Consider the following 11,044-nt stretch of genomic DNA (forward strand, 5'->3'; position numbering starts at 1 on the left):
ATTGGATTTACATACAGACCTATAAGATGGGTTTTTTTTTCTCGTAAATACATCTTTTATCTTGTTTTTTTTTTCAATCTACTCTAATTTGTAATTTAATTCCTAATATACACTATTTGAGACTCTCTCTCTTTTTTTAATTTAAAATATCATAAAAATAAAAATATTATATTATATAATTTTTAATTAGTTTTAAAATTACTTATTTATTAAATTAAATTTTATAATTTTGTTTTTTTAAAGAAAATGATATTATTAAATATAATTATTTTTGTTTTATTATTTAATTTACTTAACAAATTTTTTAGGTGAATATTTTTATTTAAAATTTGAATTTTCTAATATAATTATTTTTAATATAATTAGTTTGTTTATGTCATTAGATTTAATTAAAAATGAGAAGACTTTTTGTTTAATTATAGAAGAACATTATATTACATTATCAATAAAATACTTAAACAATTAGAGTTGGCTAAGAAAAAATAGAGATATGATAGGACAATTGTTTCTATTATGACCACCCTGCCGATAAATTTCACATTTTTTTCTACTTTTCCGTTCATTTTCTTCTAATAGGAATACGAGTTGAAACGCGACCGCCCTTTGCTGTCTTTTTTCTCCTTGAACCAGGATCTCACTGATCTCATTCATACTCTTGCCACATTGATTTGGGTGACAACAAAAAATAACTCCTACTTAGATATCTGTAAAAATATTTTCAATATATTTTTATTACAAAAAATAGCTCATATTTAGCTATTATCATTATCTTTTTTTATTTTAATCTTCTTTTCATACTTGCAAGCCATAAATAATAAAAATATCAATTCTTATCACTTGAGTAAAAAATAACTCCTAAATAAATATTTTTAAAGATATTTTTAATATATTTTTATTTAAAGATATTTTCAATAAATATTTTTTAAAATATTTTCAATATTTTTTCAATATAATAGTTACCGCTCTTTGAAATTTTATATCTATTGTATAAGATATATGTATCAATTATTTTTTTACTGTGTTTTTTAATTTATTTTAATACTACTAAAATTATAATATTATAATTATACTTTAAATATTATACAATAAAAGGTAAGACTGTCTAATTAAAATTTTTATTTTATTTTATTTTAATTTTATAATACTTGGAATTGTATTTAATTATATGATAAATCTAACCAAAATTTTAAATTTTCAAAAATTTTATAATAATTAGAATTATAATTAATTATATAATATACGTTTTACCGAAGCAGTTAAAAACTATTTTATATTGTTCTAAGTCCATATTTTTTTTTAAAATTCCAATACTAGTTTAATTTGCTAATTTTGCTTAAAGTTTTTTTTTTAAAATTTACTTCATATTCTCATGAGGTTTATTAAGTTGCTAATATTAACAAAAATAGGGATGAGAAGACGAGAGAAATACAGGAATAACAAACAAAGTTGAGAAGAAAAGGTGAAGGGACAATATGGTAATTAGAAACGTGAACAGCTTTGTCAGTCCACTCTTTTCGTTATACGTGCAAAATGAAAATAATTTATGAAACAACTGATGCAACCGATTCCTCATTGCATCGCTAGATTTAAATCTGACGGTCCCAATTCCTTTCGTACCGTGCGAAAGTTGTTTAACTTTCACACTCTAGACATCATCATCAAAAACATACCACAACAAAGGTTTTCATTTTGTTAACACACACATATATCTCATGTAAAATTGCTATAAAAAATTAAATTAATTGATCAACAATTTAATATCAATTTCACTATATTGAATTAATTTTATTTGATTAGATATTTTGGACATGTGACCAATAATTGAAGAATTAAGGATATGTTTCGACGATTTATACTCATTTATAAGAAAACTAAATAGGCTTAAATAATGATGAGAAATCTATTTCTAACATCAATACACGTTTTGTTACATAATAACTAAATTATTTTGTTATGTTATCTTTATTTTATTGTAATGACTTATTTCGGGATGCTTTTTTTATTGTACCTCATCATAAATAATTCAACACAAAAAATACCTATATTTTTTGGGATGATTCTTGTTTGTGTAAAAAAAATACATAAAAATCACCTTATATATACACAAAAAGTTGTTAACCCTATGCATCGGATCAAAAATTAGTTTTTTAATAATAACAATAATAATAATAATAATAATAATAATTATTATTATTATTTTCATAACGGCCAATTATAAGATATTATGATTTTTTTATTCTTAAAAATTTAGACATTAACGAATAATGAATATTCATTATGTATCATAAATATAAGAAATAATATTTATTATTATTAGATTAAATTTAATAAGTGTTTGAAATTATGTACTATTTAACATAATTATCTCTATAAAATACCTATGATGCTTTTGCATCAATTTTTTCATTGTCATTTTTTAAAGAGTTATATATATACAGAGAAAATAATAATGAAACACACTTAAGTGAACCTACTACTATTATATTACTTCTCTAAATATCACATGTAATAAGGTCTCTTCATGTCAAGAATATTATTTTGGATAACTTTTTCATAATATTATCGAGTATTGATTTCAAAAAGAACATACAAATAATTTGGGTTGAAGTTATCTATGACAAGTGTTCTTATCAAAATCTGGAATCGTGACATGTTAAAGTGAACGTGGTTGAGTGGGGTCCCAAACTTCACATGTCGGCTTGAAGAGGTATATTTGACAAAAAGGAAAACATGCAAAACAAAGGACTCATGCTCAAGTAAAAATATGTGTAAGGGAAGAAAATCAAGTATATGTTGTAAGGAGCTCCTATAAGCGAGAGAGGGAGAGGGAGGCACATGTTTGTTGCCGTGTGTTGAATGTGTGAGCAAGTCGTATAGAGTGGTTCAATGGAACCTATATTTATAGTAGTTGAGCATGGTCGCTGGTTGTTAGTCGTCATTTACGACTAACTTTTATGTTGAAAAGCTTTATGAAAATCATGTCTTTTCCCCAATTTATGGTTCTTTTTGTAAGTCTGTACATATTTTTAGGTTTAGTTTGATTTTTATGTAGTAGATATTCCCTTCATTGTGAATTAATGAGTTTTCAACTTTAGTTTCAAGTGAATAGATGAAGAATAAGAAGGTTGTAGTAGCTGGTGTCTCGCTAAGCGAGGCACATGTGGTTAGCGAGCAACATCCGCTAAGCGAGACATTAGCTCGCTTAGCGAGTGAGGAGAATCTGGAAGAGAATTTGCCACGCATGCACGTGCTCAGCACGCCATCAGCTCGCCCAGCGAGTCATTTGTTTCTTCTGGCGCTTAGCGCACCTGACGCGCTAAGCCAAAATTTACTAACTCGCACTCAGCGCGAAAATGACACTAAGCGAGCCTTTAAGGACAGAAAACCCTTTTAAAGGCTGAAGTTGGAAAAATCAAGGAGGAGCATATCCAAGAGCATAGAGAGAAAAACAGAGGCGAAAAACAGAGCAAGGAAGCCAAAAACCTTAGCTTTCAAGAAGATTCTAGGTTTAGGAGTAATTTCTAGGTTCTTAGAGGTGGAGGAGACATCCCTACCACTGTGTAATCTGTAATTTTCTTCAAAAACCCTCATCTTATAGTTGAAAGGTGCTGCCTTGCAATGGAAGGCTAAGTTCTTGATTGGGAATTTCTGCTAAGCCTTGATGTAAATACTCTTTAATATCTATTTAATGTTGTTTTGATGTGTTCATTGCTTCTATTTGCATTTAGTTCTGTAGAAGCAAATGCCTTTGGTGTTTTGATGATGATCATGATGATTTGATGTAAATGATGCAAATGGGCTTTTCAAGTTTAAATTCAAGACAAAGATCCAAGAATACATGCCACAGCATCAAGATGATCACTAGTATTTTAGGAAGGGAATTCCTAATTGATTTAGCAAAAGGTTTGGCCAAGTAATTTAAGTTAAAAAGTGTTTTTCAAGAGATTTACTCTCTGGTAATCGATTACCAGAGGATGTAATCGATTACCAGAGGATGTAATCGATTACCAGTGGCCAAAAATGCTTTACAACAACTACAAAATATTTGAATTCAAATTTTAGACTGTGTAATCAATTATACAATATTGGTAATCGATTACCAACAGTTAATGAACGTTTTTAATTCAAATTTTGAAAGCTGTAATCGATTACACAAATCCTGTAATCGATTACCAAACAAGATTTTCAGAAAAATATTTCTAAGAGTCACAACTTCTCAAAAGGCTTTTACATGACCACCAATGGTCTATATATATGTGACTTAGAACACGAATTTGCTTAGAGTTTTTTCAGAACAACAAGTGTTTATTCTCTCAAAAAGCAAAATCGTTTTATCCTCTTAAGAATTCCTTGGCCAATTCAATTGCAATTCATTAAGGAATCATTTGAGTGCTCAGATTGTAAAATCTATCTCTTTCAAGAGAGATTCATTCTTCTTCTCTTTCTAATTCTCTAAGGGATTAAGAGACCAAGGGTCTTTTGTTGTAAAAGAATTCTAAACACAAAGGAAGGATTGTCCTTGTGTGTTTAGAACTTGTAAAAGGAATTTACAAGATAGTGGAACTCTCAAGCGGGTTGCTTGGGGACTGGACGTAGGCACAAAGGTGCGGCCGAACCAGTATAAATCTGAGTTTGCACTTTCTCTTCCCTTAAACTCCTTTATTTATTATTGTTTTATATTCATATTCAAATTGTTCTGTTTGAATCAATATCTAAGAAGTTCATTATTAAGGGAATTTATAACTTGAATAGAAAGTGAAATAAAATTTTAATTGGGGAAATAATTTGTAATATCTTAATTCAACCCCCCCTTCTTAAGATATCTGAGGCCACTTGTCTAACAAGTTCTTGCATGCTTTTGGTTTGATCACCCATTTGTGTGTAAAGTTAGGATTTTTAGCATTGGAAAATGTTTTGAATCCTTAGAACTGGATAGAGCAGGGCTAGATAACTGTATTGTCTGAACACGGTGTGCAGGGACTTTAGTTTTGAATATGTTGTGATCTTAATACTGTTCGGTTAGGCTAAGTTCGACGAGGGATCCGAGAGCGAAGTTTAATTAGAATTAGCCCATTCATGCGAGACATCGATGTTTGGAATAATTATCCTCAGCATAGAACACAAAAACAACATTAGATAGAGAAAAACCCTTAATTGCATCAAGTTACTCAGTAGAAAGGCCCAACGTTTTAATCATCTGTTTATCTTTCGCATTTACTTAGTTAATTTTGTAATTATCTCTAGAATTGCAACTATATCTTGTTTTTATTTCCATTTCATGATGTTATACAAATGTCTACTTATTGAATGAACACTTTTCTGAATGAAACAAACTCCTTGTGGATACGATACTCAGTCTTACCATTTTATACTACTTGTGTGACTCAGTACACTTGCTGATAAATTTCGCAATTGTAAAGAGGCGGAACACTGGTCCTTGTATAAGTTCTTCAATCTTGTCCTTCAGGGCCTAACAGTCTTTGGTGTTGTGGCGCTTGTCTGCCTTGTGCCTCCTGTCCGGTTTGTGCAAGTCGGCCTTGGTGTTTACTTTGCGCTTGTCGTGCTTCTATTTGGTTTGGTAGACTTCATTATAGAATCTGGATGTAGCCATTGGCTCGTTCATGCAGTTCTTCCATGCTACCAAGTGGTTTATTACACAGACTATCTATGAACATATCGGAGCATAAGGCGAAGAGCATGGAATGAAACGCTATCTTGGGATTGAGATTTTAGATTTGGACGGTTATTCACGCAAATTTGTCCATGAACTTTCTGAGGGACTCGTCGTTTTCTTGTCATTAATTGGCCAAGGCGGCCGAGGTCATGCGGTGAGACCTGTTACCGATGACCTGTGCACTGAATCGTTCGACAAGGGTGTCGAAGCTGTTTATGCACCTAGGTAGAAGTCCACCGTACCAGGTCAATGTTGCTCCCTTGAGGGATGTAGGGAAGACACGACATAGGATCCCGCCATTGTTGGGATAGAGGTTTGCCTATGTCAGGAAGACATCTAGATGCTCATTTGGATCTGTTGTCTCATCGTACCGATTGAGGTTGAGTGGCTTCCACCCCAAGGGTATGTCTGCCTCCAAAATATGGTCGACAAAAAGATGCCGACGGACAATCTGCGCTTTGCGGTGCATGTGGGAGAGACTCAAATCATCTGCAGTGTTGCCTATGTGTTGGGGGTGTGATTTCCCTTGGGTGCGTTCAGGCGAGGTGTGGGCGGATTACTCATCGCCCCGGGGACGTCTGACACGAGCCTCTAGCTGGTCATGGTCAGCATTTAGCATTGTCAACTCTTCCTCCTGGCGTTGCTCCATCTAAACAATGTAGTTTTGGAGTTGTTGTAGTGTTTGTGTTTGTCATAGGTACCAGACGGGGATGAGAGTCTGTGAGGGGGGTCTCACGTCTAAGACCAGATCGAGTGCTAACCATGGGTGAATGTGAGAGGATTGATGAGAAGCCGCAAGGTATGTTTTGTCGCGACCCTACGGTGGGCTCCAATTGTACTTACCAAAATTCAGAACCGTGACACGTCAGAGTGGATGTGGTTAAGTGAGGTCTTGAACTTCACACGTCGATTAGAGAGGTACCTTTGATAGGAGGGGGGACCTGAAAAACAAAGGACTCCAACGCTCAAGTAAAAATATGTGTAAGGAAAGAAAAGCAAGTATATGCTATCAGGAGCTCGTATGAGGGAGAGAGGAAGAGGGAGGCACAAGTTTGTTATTGTGTGTTGAGTGTGCGAGCAAGTTATGTATAGTAGTTCGATGAAACCTGTATTTATAATAGTTGAGCATGGTTGATGGCCCTTGTTTGTAGGGGCTATTGTAGCCTTGTAGATAATAGCCTGGAGCTTATAGATAACGTTAGAGATAAACATTTGCCTATAGATAAAAGGTAGAAGATAATCGTACCTTGTAGATAATGTGACGTTGTAGATAATTAATTACCTACCGATGGATAAGATATTCAAATACATTTGAATATTAGTTAGGTTACGTGCTTCTGTAGCAAGACTGACATGGAGGATTGACATGTATCTCTAAGTGACAAGTAGGACGCCATGTAAATTTTGTGGGTCCTAGGCAATATAACGACTTCTTTATAATATTCTTGAGTATCGACATCAAAATGAAGCAAAAATAAGAAGTTATGAAGAGGAAGCGTTAAAGTTTCATACCTTTAAAACTGTGATCAAAATTTTTTTATTACATATTTCTCTTTAATATTCTTCAAGATGCATGTGTCATGTATATTTCTCTTATTCCTTTGGAATAAAAAGTGTCAAATATACTCCTTCTACACTTTTCTCTGTTTTCTAAATTTCTTATGTGCTAAGACTAACCATAATTTCCTTATATTGACTACACTCATAACCTGTTCGATGTAATGTTTTTGTGACTGTCACCTTTAATTTCATTATTCATATAACTCAGTAACCCTCCTACTAATTTTTCACCCTCACTACTTCCTTCTAGTATATGCTTATTATTGTATCCCATTTAAACATGTCATTAGATCTATCATGAAATAATTGTAGTAATTAAAAAAAATCAAAAAATCAACATATAATTTTAAATTTATTGTTCAAATCTAAAAGTGAGAATGAGAAGATGCTATTGGAAGAAAGATTAGTATAGGAGAACATAAAGGTATAATCAATATAGCTATTAAAAGATTAAAAAAATTATTTTGGTTTTACTTTTTATTTATTCAAACCTTATCATTTTTTTCACTAACTCTTGTAATTTTGAATTTATTTTTAAAAATTTACATAATCCTTTCAAATCTTATAAATCTAAAGTCCTTTCAAATATTTTAAATTCTTATGATATAAATTCATTAAAATCCAAATTATCATAAAAGTCTTGTAAAAAAATTTGATAAGTTATAATATTCATACATAATCTTTAAATTCACAAGACTTTTTATGTTAAAATAGTCTTTTAAAATTCTAATCAAATACACCCTTCTTAGAATTAGGAAGATTAAGAATTAATTAGGGATTAAAGTATCTTTTTAAATACATTAAATTAAAAATAAAAGTAAAAATAATATAAAATTGGCAAAAAAGTCCTTAGGCTTTAATTACAAAAAATGAAAAAAATGATCTAATATGACTAAATAAATCAAGTGACATTATATGATTGGATAGTATATAGCACACACCAATGTGATTTATTTTAAAATCACACCGAAATAATGATTGATTAAATTATTTAATACAATTTGGGGACTAAATTACTAATTAAGCTTCTTTTTATAAAACAAATTCCAAAATAAGAAAATGAAGTTGTATCTTTTAAGAAAATTATATTGACCTTAAATCAACCTTTATGTTTTTTCTATAACTAATGAGCCTTGCAAAAATTGTGTTTATCCATATGGAAGTGTCAGCTGAGTTTTATAGAGATGTCAACATAAGTCTTTAAGCTAACAATTTTTTTTTTTTTAAATTAGACACGAAAAGTGTCGGACTCATGATAGATATAAGCGTCGGGGAGTTGTTAATGATGAAAATGTGTTTAACACAATGATACTTCAAAAACAAAGATATTCATACTTCATAGTTATTGATGCACAACTATCTTTTTAAGACACCATGAGGGTTTATGAGAGGCACATGCATACCATCTCAGGCCACAACGTAATAATACTACTACTGTTGGTTCAAATATAAGCATCAAAATTATCTTGTAAAATCTAATTAATTTATCCTATTTAATGATATTATTTCTAAAATATTTTTAATTTAATTAAAATTATTAAAATTAAATGATGTTAACGGACTCTTTTAATTAGTATAAAATTAGTTATTTTTTACTTATATATAAATCTAGAGGTTATTTCCATATAACCGCCAAGGGTGCACGAGGAACAAGTGGCTTTTGGAAATGTTGCATTATATCCTCCGTTGTTACTTTTGGTAAATGGAAGGTTTTTTTTTTTCTCAATTTTGTTCCTCACTCATATTAATACAATAACCACAATTAGAATCTAAAAATGTGGAAAGAGAGATGTCATTAACTAGCAGGGAAGGCCAATACAAGTGCTAGGATTTATTAGATGTGTGTATCTTCATGTGTTTGCGTCCAAAGCTAGGATGGTGCTAAGGTTCATTGGGTTCATGTAGGCTTTAGAACCTGACATAATTTCCTCAACAATTAGTCTGTTGGCCTTTTCAGATGGATGGAATGCATCCCAAAATGCATACTGCTCTCTGTTGGAACAAAGGTTAGAGAGTGCTGTGCATAGCCCAAGACCATTGTAAGGTCCTTGCCCACAACAAGCTACTTGTGATGTAACAAACCCTGCACAAAGCAACAATAACACAAATGTTAGTACTTGTTTCTTTATGACGACACTAGTCAGAGCAATATTTCAAATTATGGAGGTGATGTGGTCACAAAATTCTGGTTGCATTGAAATCAGGTTGTGATTGCCAATTGTATCAACCACAATTGGCCCACGTCAAATGGCAATGGTTGTAACACAACTGCCACTACAATCTAAAACCTTGGCTATATAAGAGGTTCGTTAGATGACATGAAAGTTATTTGCAGTACCAAATTGTTGGGGGTTGGTAACGAAGTCGTTGTGCGCTTTTCCTGTGTTTGCAGCAATAAAAACGTCACTTCCAATTTTCCTGTTGAGTTGTAGTAACATTTGTTCGAGTTGTGGGTTAAACAATGCTGCAGCTTGTTGCAGTTCAGGAGCACATTGTCCATTTCTACCACGTTGGGCCAATTCTGATGGAACACAACCCAAGGGTCCTGTGCCTGTTACAAGAACTCTCCGAGCTCCCAAATCATACAGCTTCTGCAATATATATTTGTGACTATGAGAAAGAGGGATCTGAAGACATTTAGTATATATTAACCCTTTGTTTCATCAATAGGGTGCTACCTGTAAAAGCTTTTGGTACTCAGAGATGAGATACTTGACATATTGAGGTAATGGGTATTGGCGAGACCTTGCTGAATTAGGCACCAAGAAGTAGTTGTTTACAAAATCATTGCCACCTACAGTGATGAGAACTAGTGCTTGTTTCACCAAATTCTTAGCCTCTGAAGCTCCAATTAGAGCACTCACTCGGTTTTGATACTCCTTAAAATATTCTAGCTGTCTATACATTCTGATTACGTTTACCTACAAAAGTATCACACGATCATTTTTAAGTGCAAAGCAATCCTTATAATTATTAGCCTTAAATATTACAGTTGTTCTTATTTTAGAATTCATCTTGGATTATATTTATACATTCTGTGCTTAAGGTTTTGGACATAACATGACAAGTAACTAACAAGTAATTAATGAACTTACAAACTGAATTCCAGTGTCATTAAGTATTCCAATTCCAGCTGAAGCGAAATTGGCACCAACAAGGAGCTTATTTCCTCTTAATTCTGGACTCAAGTATGGCAATGTAGACTCAGCACCAAGTCGCTGACCTGAAACATCCCAATTAGTTAGACATACACTTTATACGTATATGTTAAGTTAATTATTATATGCAAAGCTACACGACAAAAAAAAAGGGTTCAAACTTGAAATGTGAATGATGAAAATGAAGCTTAAAAGATGAATGCTGAAGCAAAAAAAAAAAAAAAAGGGTTGAAAATGTGCAAAGAGATGTGTGAACTAAACTGATAAGATCAGGAATGTTGTAGCCATTGGAGAAACGACCAGTTGGTCTATGACTTGGAGGGTAATCAATCCCATAAGGAGGGGCATCGGCACGTGCGGTGGTAGCCAAGTAATTGTTATTTCCATTATCAACAAGTGAATCTCCAAACACAAAGAAAGCCCTTGGCCTAGCTTCAGCCCCAGAGACAATGACACCAACCACTAACAAGACTATACTAAGAATGGTCAAAGGTCCAAAACTTGACATGATGGTCATATTGAAATGAACCTTTGGATTTGGGGTTGGTGTGCTAACTGGACTGAGACTCGCTAGTAGTTAATTTTAAGACGTGGATGGAGGACTTGCTAGGATTCAAGTGATTATATAATGAACCTTTCACGGGATTTGGTA

At 32.4% G+C, this 11,044-nt stretch overlaps 1 protein-coding gene across 1 annotated transcript; it reads right to left on the reverse strand.

Annotated features, from left to right (window-relative positions):
* Positions 1–8,965: 8,965 nt before the first annotated feature.
* Positions 8,966–10,986, reverse strand: LOC100816816 (GDSL esterase/lipase At5g33370). Its single transcript, XM_003541309.5, has 5 exons — positions 10,654–10,986; positions 10,330–10,457; positions 9,913–10,155; positions 9,573–9,825; positions 8,966–9,317 (listed from the first exon to the last, which is right to left on the reverse strand). The coding sequence occupies exons 1-5, from the start codon at positions 10,907–10,909 to the stop codon at positions 9,085–9,087; spliced, it is 1,113 nt and encodes a 370-aa protein (XP_003541357.1). The 5' UTR covers positions 10,910–10,986; the 3' UTR covers positions 8,966–9,084.
* Positions 10,987–11,044: the final 58 nt, after the last annotated feature.

The sequence above is a fragment of the Glycine max genome, chromosome 13 (genome assembly GCF_000004515.6).
Source record: "Glycine max cultivar Williams 82 chromosome 13, Glycine_max_v4.0, whole genome shotgun sequence".
Classification (NCBI taxonomy): Eukaryota; Viridiplantae; Streptophyta; class Magnoliopsida; order Fabales; family Fabaceae; genus Glycine; species Glycine max.